This window comes from Schistocerca gregaria, chromosome 1, assembly GCF_023897955.1.
Source record: "Schistocerca gregaria isolate iqSchGreg1 chromosome 1, iqSchGreg1.2, whole genome shotgun sequence".
Classification (NCBI taxonomy): Eukaryota; Metazoa; Arthropoda; class Insecta; order Orthoptera; family Acrididae; genus Schistocerca; species Schistocerca gregaria.
In genome coordinates, this window is record NC_064920.1 from 183,406,255 (window position 1) to 183,421,807 (window position 15,553).

A 15,553-nucleotide genomic window follows, 5' to 3' on the forward strand; every position below is an offset into this window, starting at 1 on the left:
TTTGTTCACATCATTTACTGGAGGAATCTAATTTCCAAGATAGACTCATGGCATTGAAACATCACTAAACCAAGTACATTAGTGTACACATAGACTACATGGAAAAATAAAGTAGTTTCAATTAGATGAGTCATTTCTTTCTTTTCAGACTACCAATATACTTTTACACTTTATCACAAATATTTTGATATTCTTACCCATTTTCTTATCTTGACGATTAATGATCTTGATGATTTGAGACATCTGAGCTCCCATAATTAAAGTGGAATTGACCGCTAGATGCCATGGCAGGTCGGCCCAACATTATAAAAGGTAGAAGGGAATATTGTGTTGTTAGTAGAGAAGCAAGTAGCAGCAAAATGGGTCAATCAGGAGAGCTCAGTAATTTTGAAAATGGACTAGTAAGAACATGTCACCTGAGACAAATGCAACACAGATATTTCAACCCTTCAAAAACTGTACAAATCAAATGTTGGTGATGTGCCTGCGAAGTGGAAATATTAAGGTACAATCAAGACCAGCTCACCTCATGCACTGATGGACAGGGACTGTTGGGTACTGAGAAGTGCAGTTGTAAAAAATCATATGAAATCAGCAGAAGAAATCACCCATGAGTTCCAAACAGCTGCCAGAGGTCCAGATAGCACAATGACTGTATGAAAGTATCTAAAAAGAATGGGCTACAGTGGTCAAGCAACCACCATGTGCAGTGCCAGCAGTAGCTCATAATAGCAGTAAGTAAAAAGGGAGTGGTGTTGTAGTACCTTTATTATTCGTAAGTGAGCATTAAATGCAGAAGAATATGAACACATTTTAGCACTGCGTACTATGTACAGTAGTGGCACAGCACGGGCCACATGTTGACTTTGCTCCGCACTCTTGCCTCATACACCATTACCTTCTCTGGTTTTTGCTCCTGCGGTATAATGGGCTGTCATTCCTCCTCAGACATTCAGATACGTCATTGAAAGCATCCCCAGCAGCATTCAAGCCATCACAAAGGTGAAGGGTGGACACACCCCTTATTAACATTCACTAGTATCTATCTGGATTCTTTTGATCAGATAGTGTATTTAGGAGCTATCTATAGCAATGTTTATCTTGACTAGATTAGAGTAACCTATTGTATAAATCCATTGTTTGCATTTCACGGATTAGGGAGTTCTCACAGAATTTCTGAAGGCACCAATTCAGGCTTTCTACTTGGCTCACAGCTAGATGCCTACAGTCAATTATACAAAAAATGTTACAGCTTCTCTGAAATTTGTGAAAAGAAACCAAGTATTATTCAGAACCCAAGCAACAGGCATCATTTGACTATCATGGTAAACAATCCACACCTGGCTTCATCCTTTTCCCTCAAGCACTGCTGGGATGACTGCTTCAACATTTTTCTTTTTTGCAAACTCTTGCTTCCAAACTGGAGAGGAAGGTAGAGGATAGGGTGTAGTGAAGATTGAGAACAGGCAGATTATAGGAATGAAGGATATGTTGAATGGAGAGTTACCACTTGTGCAACTCAGAAAAACTGATATTGCTAGGAAGAATCCAGATGGCACAGGCTGTAAAGCAGTATTAAACTGAAGAACATTGTGTTGTGCAGCATATTCAGTATATGGGTGGTCCAGTTATTTCTTGACTGCAGTTTAGTGGTGGCTGTTCATGAGGACAGAAATCTTGTTAGTTGCCATTCCCATGTAAAATGTGGTAAATCACATGGCTGCCTTGACAGGTGCCCTGCCTTTTGTCAATGTAGGCATCTTTTGGTAGAGGGTGATATTGAGGAAGGTAGACAGTTAGGCTGAGGAGATCCAGAAGAAACAAATGGGGAGAAGGTGTTGAGGTTCTGGAGGAATGTGGATTTCAGGAAGGATTCCTCTGGCCCATGAATAGGTCTGGATAGGATGGTGTTATAAAGGTGACCATGGCTGTATCACAGATTTGTTTGTAGCTCATACATTTAAGGAGAAGTAATCATGAATGAGGACATAATTGGTCATAGTAGCCAAAATGAGTTAGTAATTTTGGAGTCAGGCACACATTGGGAAAGGTAGTGTTCAATGCTGGCTAGGCCATTGGCACTAGGGATGTAAGCATAAAGGAGGTGACATCGACAGAGATGGGGAGGGGGTGGGGGCAGGTAGTAAAGAGACAACAGCTGAGGAGATTAAATGGAGGAAATGTTTGGATCTTCTATTGCAAAAGTAGGTTATAGGTATAGGCTGAAGTTTTTTGGTCCACAACTACAGAGATACTCTCAGTGGGGGCACAGTAACCAGCCACAATGGGGAGTTCAGGCCTAATGGGTTTATGAATTTTAGGAAGCATGTAGAAGGTGGAAATGTGGGGAGTGGTGAGGATGAGGTGGGAGAGAGATTTAGGGAGAGGTTCTGAAATAGGATCAATGTGACAGCGTCTGTAGGTGGGACATATCCGACAGCTGGCAGAGGCCCCTGCCAAGTAATCTCTGTCGTTCACAACTATAGTTGTGGAGCTTTTGTAAGAAGGAAGGATTATAATATTGGGATCAGTTTTTAGATGGTGGGCTACAATTCTTTCTTTACACTTGAGGTTGTTTCCACATTTAGGGATAAGTGGGATGATGGTAAGGTAAGATATGAGATCGCAAAGCTCTGGAAATTTAACAGGTGGTAATTTGGGAGCAGTGGGCGTGGATCATTGTTTGATGGAGCAGTGAACTGAGTCACACAGTGTTAAGTATTGGTTTTGGACTGAGTCTGACAGGTGGGTTTGGTGGCACAAAAGTGTTTCCAATGTACGGACCACGAGAAGGAAAGCAGCTCTGTAACAAGCCTAGGATGATTGAATTTCGGTTTGAGACAAAAGCTAAGGCCTTTGGAAAGATCTGATACTTCTGTGGGACTGAGGCTTCTGGAGGACAGGGTATGGTTGTGTTGTGGGCCAGGTTAGACTCTGAGTGCTGTGGCGTGATGGGAGGTAGGTTTTGATGGTGTGATAAATGTAGTAGGTCTGCTAGGCAGGGTTTGGATGGTCTTAAGAGATGGATGCCTTCACATTGGTTGTGTGTAGTGTGCAGACTGTCTTGTGGATTTATAACGTTTACTTACACTTTCTTGTGCTTATTTCTGAATTCTGGATGCTAGTATGTTGCTGTGGTTTGTGCACTTTCACAGCACATTTATGTTTCAGATAAGCTGTTGACAGTTGTTTGTTTCGCTGCTTTTTTTACCCTCAACTAGCAGCCGCTAAGTTCAAACTTATTCAGACATGTTTAAAGTGTGTGTGTGTGTGTGTGTGTGTGTGTGTGTGTGTGTGTGTGTGTGTGTGTGTGTGTCTGTGTGTGTGTGTGTGTGTGTGTGTGTGTGTGTGTGTGTGTGTGTGTGTGTGTGTGCGTGTGTGTGTACCACATGAGTTTATTATGTGTTGTTGAATAGTTCACGTTAAGTGCTGATTAATGTTCTGTTTGAGAGCGAGAGTAGTGTTTTATCACTGACGATTTTTCAACCTGTATGAGAGCAATGATGAGTTAATTTTCTTCTATTAATAATAAATAGACAGATAGTTACTGTGTTTTAAAATCTGGAGGTCCATTTCCATGCCATTGGTGTGGTGGCTGTTTTCAGTGATGTTGTCAGGAAATGTGGAGTGTCTGCTGTCTGTTTGCAACACTCTTAAATGTCCAGTGCATCTCATTCTGAAATTTCTATATGTCTGTCCCACATATACTGAATCAAAATTGTCTGGTTCCCAGGATGCACGGTCAATATTCAGAGACATGACAAGAACAATCATTCTAATTCTAGTAATCAGTGGCTCCAAAATGCATACTTTCAGAGCTATGAGTACTTCTTTATTTTCAATACTGTGAAACAAATCTCTTCTTCTGCAGTCACTTTGTTTTCCGTTGTTTCAGATGTGGTAGTGTGGATCGAAACAACAAAATTCGTCCAGTAAACATGGGATCTAAAGTGGATACCTGAACAGAAACAAGCACTTGTTCATGTTCGCTTCTGTGAAACACATCTCTTCTACTGAACAAGTGCTCATATCTCGTAAGGTATGCATTTTAGAGCCCATGGTTGCTAGACTTATTTGCTTCAAATGAACGCTCATGTCACATCCTTTAATACTGACCATTCCTCCTGGGACACTCTTTATACCACCTTTAGCGAATTTATTTAACAAAGTGTTGGGTGCTTTTAATCTTTACAGTACTGTATTTTTTGTTCTATATGTCACATGTATGACTTGTTTTCTCATAATGTTTCCTATTTTTCCTGTTCTGTTTATTAAATGTCAGTGTGTACCACGAATTCCTGTAGTATGTGATTTCTTCATCTTTTGTGCTTTGTGCATTCTCTGCTGTATGATTGCACAGGTGTTGTTCTATAATATTGTTATGTGTGTTTTGTACACTGAAGCACCAAAGAAACTGATACAGGCATGTGTATTCCAATACAGAGATATGTAAACAGGAAGAATATGGTGCTGCAATCGGCAGCACCATATATAAGACAACATGTGCCTCGTGCACTTGTTAGATCAATTACTAGTGCTACAATGGCAGATTTTCAAGATTTAAGTGTGTTTGAATGTGGTGTTATAGTTGGTGCACAAGCAATGAGACACAGCATCTCCAAGGTAGCGATGCAGTGGGGATTTTCCTGTACAACCATTTCATTAGTGTGCTGTAAATATCACGAATCCAGTAAAACATCAAATCTCTGACATCGCTGCAGCTGGAGAAAGATCCTGAAAAAATGGGAACAATGATGACTGAAGAGAATCATTCAACGTGACAGACGTGCAACCCTTCAGCAAATTGCTGCAGATTTCAGTCCTAGGCCATCAACAACGGTCAGCATGCGGACCCTTCAATGAAACATCATTGAATTGGGCTCTCGAACCTGAAGACCCATTCATGTACCCTTGATGACTGCTGAGCACAAAGCTTTATGCCTCGCCTGGGCCCATCAACACTGACATTGCACTGCTGATGACTGGAACGATGTTGCCTGGTCAGACGAGTCTCATTTCAAATTATATCGAGTGGATAGACATTTACAGGTATGGAGACAACCTCATGAATCCAACTCCCCAGACAAAACATTATTGGGTATACCTGGGATGCCCTGCAATGTGCTGTTCAGCAGAGACCTCCACCCCCTTGTACTCTTATGGATTTATGGACAGCCCTGCAGGATTCATGGTGTCACTTCCCTCCAGCACAACTTCAGACATTAGTTGAGACCATGCCAGGTCGTGTTGCAGTGCTTCTGCATGCTCGCGGGGACCCTACAAGATATTAGGCAGAAGTACCAGTTCCTTTGGCTCATCAGTGTGTCAGTTCAGCTTGTATTTTATGGTTCAGTTTGTCTATGGTGCTTAGTCTGTAACCGTTTTCTGTGGCAGTTCATCCAGTTCTTATGTGTCCTTCACCCATTGGATTCAATCTGTGTAGGAGGTTGCTGAGGCTGGCTTGTTTAGTGTTATGGGACAGTTATATCTGGTGAGTTTTCCTTATATTGAGAACTGGTGATGGTAGTTTTTGTTTTCTATGGTAATTTCCATGAAGAGTATCTTCTTGCATATTTCAGTTTCAAGTGTGATGTGGATGTCTGGGTGAGTAGTACTGATCTCTGTGTATGACTGCAGTACTTGGATGTGTTTCATCTACCAAGCAAATTATGTCATCAGCAAAGTGTTATTAATGCATTACTTTTTACTGGTTAGGTTTAATTATTACTTCAAAGATTTTATACATCACATCCAAAAAGCTATCACACAGGGCAAAAAAGGCATCAATGATCAAATTACACTTTGTAACAGAACATTATTCAACACTCTAAGTGAATTATCAAACAACGCTTGCGAGCCCCCCCTCTTCCTCCCTCCCACCCTCCCCACACCCATCCAGCTGCCCACACACACAAACACACACACACACACACACACACACACACACACACACACACACACACACACAAACAAACATACAATGCAAACACATATGGTCAAATTCAAATTTACGGCTGCCAATATATTACATATTAGCAATTTATATTTATGCTTAGTTATATTCTGTAATCATTCTAGGCCTGTGTTTGTATTATTGCAAAATAAAGTGTGTGTCAACACTGACACAAAAACAGCATGGAAATCTTTGCACATGTTTAAATAATAAACAGATTTTTAACAACAGCAGAAGCAATACAGGAAAAGTGCTGTCAAGAGCAGCATCATGTTGTTACTGCAGCAGAAGGGACCGCGACCTTGCCTAATTAATCTTAGTCCAGCTTTCAAGGAAGCTAATCAGGACTGGGCAATATGCCTGCTTTGACCAAACTAAGTTGTCATTTCAAGGTAAGTGGAACTGTTACTGATTCAGAAAGCACCTGCTAGTTGTTGTCAAGTGTTCAAATTTATGAATTAATTTGCAAGCTTCACTTCACAGTAGCCACAAGGAGTCTTTCTAATGCAGGCTTTTGAGCCCCATTGTTAGTCATATTGGAATACACATATATGATAACAGTGAAAATAATTCACAATTCTATATCACTTTTGTTGCACAGATAAAAGGACTCAGCAGTATTTGTCAGTTCTTATGCATGGTCATTAATCAGGAATGTAGTCATTGGTTTGGTACTTGATATCAAGCTGTAGACGTAATTGCTTAAACTGTTTGACATATATTGGATGAAGTCCTTGCACATTGTTGAGTATGTAAAATTTCTGCTGCATTTCAGAATACAATTAGCAGACAAAGGGATAAAACTTGATTGTGTGACCCAATCCATTCTGCACAGAATCATAAGAATTAATTAGGGGAGGTATGTCCACATCTCATGTTCAGGCCATCTAATTCCTCATGTTCCAATCTCAGAACTCTATCAAGTAGCTAAGAGATACCATCAGTGATACTGAGTAATTGGTACTATTCATCAGTATTTGCAGATTCTAAAGACACATGTACAACAAGTACATTCCAATTATGTATATAGATACCTTTGCAGCAGCATATGGAAACAATCAAATACTTACCAAGTCTACTGAACATTAAAGAATTATAATTGTTCTTCGTGAGTTATAATATTAAGTTTATTCTGAACATAGCTGTATAGGAATTCATCACCAGTCCTCTCAAAAGCAAATATCATTGGGATATGTGAATAGTCACACATCTCATGTGATAGTAAAATACTTGATGCCTGACAACATGAGGCTGTTGTAGCCATCTGCACATATGCTGTGTGGTTAGGTCAATAAACACCAAAACAGCTGTGACACAAATGTTCACCCTCCGCCATGTCATTTGTGGAGTATATTCGTTAGTCATACAATGTAGGCTTTCACGGCTGGTGTTGTCTTCAGTTAAAACTTCCGGGCTGAGAGGCCGTGGGTGATGTACAAAATTTCCACCTAATGTTTTGTCTCCATCTGCGGGAGACATCATCTGAGGTCATCTGGCTACTACCACAGAGTCTCCAGGCCCTCTCACATTTGGAGAGTGCATAGAGGACACCACCATTCATCAAATGATGCTGACGGTATGCCTATCTTTGGAAGGCGTCATCATTCTCGATTAAGAGTCATTGATTGTCATTCTACTGGCACATCGTCGACATCCATATTTTGTCCAACTTTACAACTTCCTCTTTTCTATTAAAATTATTATGGTGTTTGTGTATCTCTATTGCTTCTCTATACATGCATGCATGATAATGGGATGTTTGTGCTAGAATGCTTGCCTCATTAAATTTAATTTCATGGTTCCCATCTTGAAAAAAATGCAGGGTGAGTCAAAAAGGACTTTAGAATATTGGAATGATACAGAAATATATTGAGATAACTTACAGAACTGGTACATGGTGACATTTTGTAGCAAACAACCTCAAATTTCATATAGAAATGTCAAATGTCATTTTCGTTCAATGTGACTACCATTTACCAAATTCTATGGAGCTTTATGAATGCATAAATTCATTAACAATCAACAATAAGTGACAAAGAAATGGCATTCTATGAGAAAAGTAGAGAGGGTGAGTGACAAAAAAATTAAAAAGGCAGGTGTAGCAGTGAATTTAAGACACTCTGATTACCATAATTTAATACAGGAAATGTTTATTATGACAGACCAGTATAAATTGTGAAAACAGGAAGGCTTCATTGGTTTCGATGAAGATGTTTTTAATATAGAAATACACAACATCTTCCAGTTGTTATCTGGGTACAGAAGCCCATATGTTTACAAATTAGAATGGTCAACATGGATTACGATTCCAATTCCTCTTTAAGGAATTTCCACAAATTTCTTACATTTTTCTTGCCATTATTTATAAATAGCTTTTCCTTCAGAGAACTGACACACTTCAACAGTAGCTGGAGTGCCTTGTGAATAATTGGCAATCACTATGTTTCTTATACAGTCATTGTTGCGAAGAAATCAGTCAATCAAGTCTCAAACAAAAATACTTATTTAAGACAATGTAATAGTTGTAAGTCTGTCTTCATATTTCTCAATGATTATTATGTATCTTTTACTAAAATTTGTTACACTAGTTGTAATTTTAAGAAGAAATGCAGCTAAGAACAACAATTTCTGTGATACTATTTTCTTAATCCTACAATCCTCAATATTCAAGAATATGCTTCAAGTGAATGGGTTCTATGATTTGCCTGAAACCAATGACAGGTGCTGCTGATAGTGGGAGTAATAACACCAAAATATAGAATACTAACTCCAGCAGGTAGAAATTATTTCTTTGTTGAGATAAATTTGGAACGATCACTTCCTGCAAATTGTACTCAACTATAGATCACAAAAGTTTTGATAATGCATTCGAAAAATCATCATGTGCTGGACCACTCTACTTATGTTTGGGTATTCCATACACTGAGTGGAACACAGGTTGAAACAAACAAACACTTACACAAGAAAAAGAGTCACATTATTTATCAAACAGTGTTATAGCAACAAAATTAGCTTCCAAATGTACTAGTGTTAATTAAAATCCAACATGCATAAATATCAGTTAGTTATGGAAGTTTCTATAGTGAAATAACTAATTTGGGGCTCATCTCAGGCTTCTGCACACCAGTGCAAACTTACTCGCTTGCTTGTGGGAAAGTCATCCCGGTGAATGAAGGGGACAGAGTTTCTGTATACATCTCGCAGCCCGTTCCTTGCAGATAATCGTTCTGCCAGGCTTGAGTATCTGGGGACTGAAACATGAACCACGATTTTTCAGGAACGGGAAATCAGTATTCTACAAAACCCAATGGTTTGATTTTGATGTACAGCACCATCCACGTGCGACAGGCCATCATGTGAAGCCAGCACATGTATTCTTCCTAGATGGGCAGCCCCAAATAATATTGATAATGGAATAAATCAAGAGACTGTTATTAGATTACTGTCAAGCAGCTAGACATAGGCAAAGATCTAAACACATATGTATGTACGCCAAAATTTAATTTCCAGTTGCTCAGGATATAAACGCAAAATATAGACCAATACAGTCCAGTTAATAATCCACATACAAGTAATACTTCTTGAGAACTGCATGCTATATGGTGTAGAGAGTCATGAAGAGAAACTGAAACAAGGAACACAATGAATCACAGATATCATGATGGTATGTGAGATAACACAAATCATCACAAAACACAGACAAAGGACACACACTAGGTACCTAAAGAATTGCCTCTAGAAAGTTGCTAAAAGATTTACAAAGTGATTACAGATAATAACTGAAGAGTCTCCATGACAGATGCTACAATTATGTATTAAAAAAAATGAAGTTACTGTAAATCTGAGAAGCTACTGAATCTATCACAATTTTTTGGTCTTGGAACCCTTGAGGATAAAACATGTTTCTTGCACAAAAAGGGAAAACTTGGCATTACATAAACAGAATCACAAGACTGTAAGAATGTTGAGAATCATAATGATGCCTTTATTATCTTCCAAAGAAAAAATATTCTGTCTTTTCTTAAAAAAAAAAATAGAAAAAGTATTTGGAATATTTATAGCTAATAGAAATCTTATGAGGAATCATTTACTTGTTTCAATGACCCCAGTAATTAAAAATATGAATACAGAGTGGCTCCCTCCCTAGTCTGCAAATAAAACTATTGAAACTTTTGAGAGATCGTTGTACTTTTCTTTTCCTTATTCAATGTATTAACTAAGATGGGCCTCTTCTCAAATAACATCTCACTGAATGTTGTGGTTCAAATTCTGCTCTATGACAAAAATATCTTGTCATTGTTCAGCCAAGTACAAAGAAACTAGAATTTTTTTATGAGAGAGAGAAAGGGAAGGTGGGTTAAATATTTCTTCAGACCTTTAGCTCCATTAAATTTCCAATTACATAAAGGAGTGGTAATGGCATAATGAAGATTTTTCATTTACACTTTTGATTACATTCCTTCATTACACAACCAGAATAGTCAACCCTACTTTCTTTGAGTTTGCAGGCATCTGAGGTGAAAATAATGAGAGCTATCAAAAGAAATCTACTAGAGTCACAAGAGAGAGAACAACAATATTAATGTGATAAATTTATTAACTTTAGCAATTTATTTTTAGGGGTGAAATACTTCATGGCTAGACAGAAATAAAATAGGAACAAATGAGAAGAAGTTGTAGCATAGACCTATAGATACTGAAATAAATGCAAAACATAACTGCAACAGCCCACTACTTACTCGGTAGCCTGGGCAAAAGGCATGCCTATAAATGTGGGACTCAGTGTTTCTGTGTACATCTCCATGCCAGTTCCACGTAAATAGTCGTTCTGCCATGACTGCATATCTGGTGACTGGAGACACATATTACATGATGAAAAGTTTGCAATTCCTAAACTCTGAATTTATCAATTCTTAACACAAGAAATTATTCATCTCTGTTTGTCTTTGAGAAAAGACATCCAGATGACCTCACAGCAACCTTCAAATTGTTTTGCCAGATCTAGGAGACAATTCAAATCTCATTAAGTGCTATTCACTACACAAAAAATCTGCTATTACATGAGACACTCCTCACAACGTAATCTCATTTTCTTCTCTAAATAATGATATTCTGCAATTAAACAAAAATTTTGGTGAAAGTCAGGTGCCAATTTACATGTCAATAAAACCCATGTATACATAACAAATAATGCTCTTTGAAATTCCTAAGGATCAATTCTAACAACTATGACTGTAATTCCTGCAAATAAAGAAATTAATAATAAGATTAAAGCCAACAAAGAGGTTGTGTGCATGATTTATAAAACCATGCAGCTCAACTGGAGTTCAGCCTCTATCCCTGTAAAGAATAATTTTCACATCCTGTGAAAGAATAAACAGCTGTATTTATGAATATATTTACTATTTACTATGTTTGCTAATAATAAAATTTATTAATGTTAAAGTAATAACAGCACTGTTGTGCTTATGGACATATATTTTACATTGTTAATTTTTTCTTTGCCCTAATAACAAAACTGAATAATATTTTATATTATTCTTCATATCTGTTTATCTCCATTCAGTATATCTACATAAGTGTTCCATAAGCCACTTTGAGGTGTGCGACAGAGGGTATTTTGCATACCCCCCCCCCCCCCTGCCAACCCTTCCAAGTCCATTATAAATACAAAATATGTAAGTTAAAAGTGAGTATTAACAGTATTTGAGGCATTAGATGAGCATGTGGTTTACTTTTTTAAAATAGGAACAAATGAGGATAACTGACCCAAAGTGAATGTCCTAAATGTAGACTTTTTTTATTGAGAATCTACTAAGGACTACTACAGCAGATATACACAGAAAACAAGAAGAAATGCAGGTGCTCAAGAGAAGTTCAAATTAACCCAAAGCCTACAGCAGGACAAACACACCATTCTAGGTTATTTTAAATTCCCTATATATACTTCACTAACTCTTACATAATCCTTGAAGTGCACAGTACTGAACAATGTAGAGTATCAACACAAATGTTAATCATTTTCTAAACAAGTAAGTTTTGGCCAGAAGGCCTTCCTCTGATAAGACAACATACAAACCCACATTCACACAAGCGCAACTCACACCATATGATCACTTGTTTTTGGCTGCCATTATTTTGTTCTCCCTGTCTGCGACTCAACATCACCACTATATATGGTCATAGGCAATCTACCCTTTTCATAATATTCTCATTATTTCATTCTTTATTTTCCTTTGTTTGATTTTGTTAACCACTTTCTTGCTTTAACATTTACAATCACTTTTCACTTAAACTATCACTTGCAGCTAATGCAAACAATATTATAATCATAAGAAGACATTTGTGATTGCTACAATATTGTTGAAAAACTTTTTATTCATTTTCTGACAGAATCACATTTATAGTTTTACATGATCAGATTCAACTGTATAAAAATGTCATCCCCAGATGAATACATAGCATTGCAGACTTGACCTCATTAAGGACAAAGAACTGTCATTGTCAATTATCTGTAACACTAAGTAATAGGACTCTCTCCTATCTCCCATTATCACCATAAACAACATAACATGCACACCACAGTCATATATAAGAAACAGTTGTATTTAAAAGGAACCTAACATAAAAGTGACATTTGCACAGCAGTGAGACAAATGAGGAAGAAAAACCTCTTTTTCACCACAAGGAATGGGACAAGCGGAAAGGACATGCAATCTAACTTCTACATTTACTACTTACAATTTTCAGATAGTGTACATGCCACTGTCTACCGCAATTAAAAAAAAAAAACCTTCCCACATGAAATCTAATTTCTGAGAGCTTTACTAACAGTAATAATTTTCTTTCCCCTTTGAAATTGGGAAACTTACTGTGTATACCAGCTGTTAGCAGAATCTAGGTTCACTATTATAATAGGTCTTAAGACTTGCTTAAAATGCAGTCATGAGGAAAATCTCAGATGCACCACTTACAAAATAAAGAGCTGGTATAAATAAAGAGCTGGTATAGAAGGTCTAGAACATATTGTACATATGCTTCCAGCATGAAGGTCTAATTAATGACTGGTTTATCAAATGGGGGTAGTATTCTTTACTATTATACTACAAAATCTGTATCGTAAATGAGAATTTTAACAGTTAAATTACAAATCATAATTGTAGCATAAAATACCAAAAATAATGATGTTTTGTCTCCTTTCCTATGAGTAAAATCCCATCAGCTAATTAAATATCAGACTCCTGCAACTAATGGTGGTAATTTGGAGTCTTGTACCTGGGCAGAATGAAAACCCTATCTCCTATCCTCTTAAATATTCTGAACATAAGTATGCACTCGAAAAGAAATAATTACAACACCCTTTTAAAAAATATTTTTATCTTACCACTAAAATATCAGCTGATATCTGTTTAACACATGTTGTATTTGATTACAACATGGAATGCTTTACTTAATATATCAGACAGAAAATTTGTTCAAATTGTTAATGACACATAAATGTAAATTTTTAAACATTTTAGAGTGACCTGGTTCTTAGTTCTGAATCAACAAAAAGTTGGACAATTTTGGCAGTTAGTATTTTGTATCAGTGTTTCTTTGTGCAGTAGCACTGTAATTGCCACTGTTCAAGTCTGTGTTTCATTTCACTGCATTGTGTTTGGGCTATAGCAAGTTATGAGGTAATTGCTAGTCCATCGTGGATGTTATTTGAACTCCTTTTATTTGTTTATTTGAGTGTGTCCCATAGATCCATTAGAATGAGTGATTCAACAGAAATTGGCATGGTTTAGTTTTGAGAAGGATTCAGTATTCCATAACTTTATAAGCCCACTGGAAAGAAATTTGGAAACATTTACACCAGGTATAGACTTTTTTGGTTGGTAGTGTACACTATTTTTACATCTAGTATAATTCACATGGAATGCTGAGTTAGTTTATTTTGGGGGGGTTCTTTATGATGAAGCAAATATAAGAAACAGTGGTAAGCATTCCCACCTGGCTAAACAACTTGTGACAAAAGGTTCTCAGACTTACAAGTACTCTACAATGGAATCTTTTTCTTTCTTCCTTACCCTTACCTTCATCCCATCTAGTACAGAGATCACATTTTCAGGATCTGGTAAATTATATGGATTACTTAACTTCATGGGTAGATACCATTTTTAAAACCACAGTCATCAAGGTAACTTCTGGTAGGGAAATCATGTGTGTCATCTGTCTGTGAACCACACAAACTTTTTTGTAAGTTATCGCACTTTAACTGTTTTCATACTACATCGTCTGAGGTGAAAGTTGATTATCAGCCCTCCAACTGTCTAAATTAGCATGGGAATCAGCTTTAAGTAATGCTCAGGAGGGCTCTTGTACCAACCCAAGGTCATTAATCCACCACGGGGATTCGGTATTCAATCTGGGACTAGCGCACCTCCCTGTCTCACTAACTAGCACACTGTGCATTTTGCTATATAAGAAGGGCACTCTAAATATGATTGTACTCCATCTTTTCTGAACAATGACAATTTTTGAACAAGAAAGAATACACTCCCTTTCTGACCATTTGATCACCACTGCAAGACAGCACTCTTAATGCAATAGAGCAGTTAAGCTCAATAATTTCAGAGATGGAGTTTCTGATGTCTCCAGTTTAGTCTGAAGTCTAAGTGGAGGTCCAACTCTTTACAACTGCTGGATATTGAAGGTCATCATGAATTCATCTCCAGTCTGCAGCTTGTGGTCTGGTGGCCGTGATCTCGCTTCCTGAGCACCCGGTCCTGGGTTCGATTCCCTGCGGGGTCTAAGATTTTCACCTGTCTCAAGATGACTGGGTGTTTGTGTTGTCCTCATCATTTCATCATCATTCATGAAAGTTGCGGGAGGAGGATGCAGAGTTGCAGACATTGGGGGGGGGGGGGGGGGGGGGGGGGGGACAAAGACCTTTTACACATTTGAGGTATTGACCTAAATGATTTCTGAAACAGAAAAACACACACACACACACACACACACACACACACACACACACACACACACACATTCACACAAGCACAACTCACACCTGCCAGTGTTTCTGGCCGCTGAGGTTGGACTGTGTTACAGTAACTGTGTCTTATTGGAGAAGCAATTTGTTGGCGATAGGGGTAAGGAGCTGTTCTGAGAAGGTGTAGTGCTGCATGTCGGAGCAAGCAGGGACATGGTTGGTGTACGGCAAGACAGTTAGGTGCAGTCCAGGAAGTTTGAAGGTGAAGGGGGAGAGAGTGGAAATGAAGAGAGGTAGAGGAGGGGGAAAAGGACTAGTGGATGCATTGGTGAAATTAAAGTTGTGTAGTGCTGGAGTGGGGAGCATGCCAGCTGTCAGATTCCTCCACCCACGAACCCTGCCACAGTGCCCCGATTCCAGATATCCAGTCTTTCCTCAAACCCCTAGGGCCCCAGGAGGAACTCTACTCTCGTGGACCTCATAGACCAACAACTTCAGCCTACAGCTTGTAACCAACCACCATATATAAAAGATGCCAAACATTTCCTCCACTGACTCTACACAGTTTCTCTTACTTTTTTACATGGTGCCCTGATTTTCACTACTGAAGCCACCTCCCTCTA

The 15,553-nt window shown here is 38.1% G+C and overlaps 1 protein-coding gene across 7 annotated transcripts in view; it reads right to left on the bottom strand.

The window, feature by feature from the left end:
• Window positions 1-15,553, bottom strand: part of LOC126336369 (calcium-activated potassium channel slowpoke) — a 1,528,406-nt gene that overhangs the window by 450,030 nt on the left and 1,062,823 nt on the right. For 5 of the 7 annotated variants that reach the window (XM_050000012.1, XM_050000004.1, XM_049999988.1 and 2 more), the window contains one exon: window positions 9,092-9,204. In XM_050000012.1, the coding sequence (XP_049855969.1) occupies window positions 9,092-9,204 (113 nt within the window). Of the gene's footprint in view, window positions 1-9,091; window positions 9,205-10,692; window positions 10,806-15,553 lie in introns of all 7 variants that reach the window. The other 2 variants (XM_049999994.1, XM_050000034.1) reach the window with 1 other exon arrangement.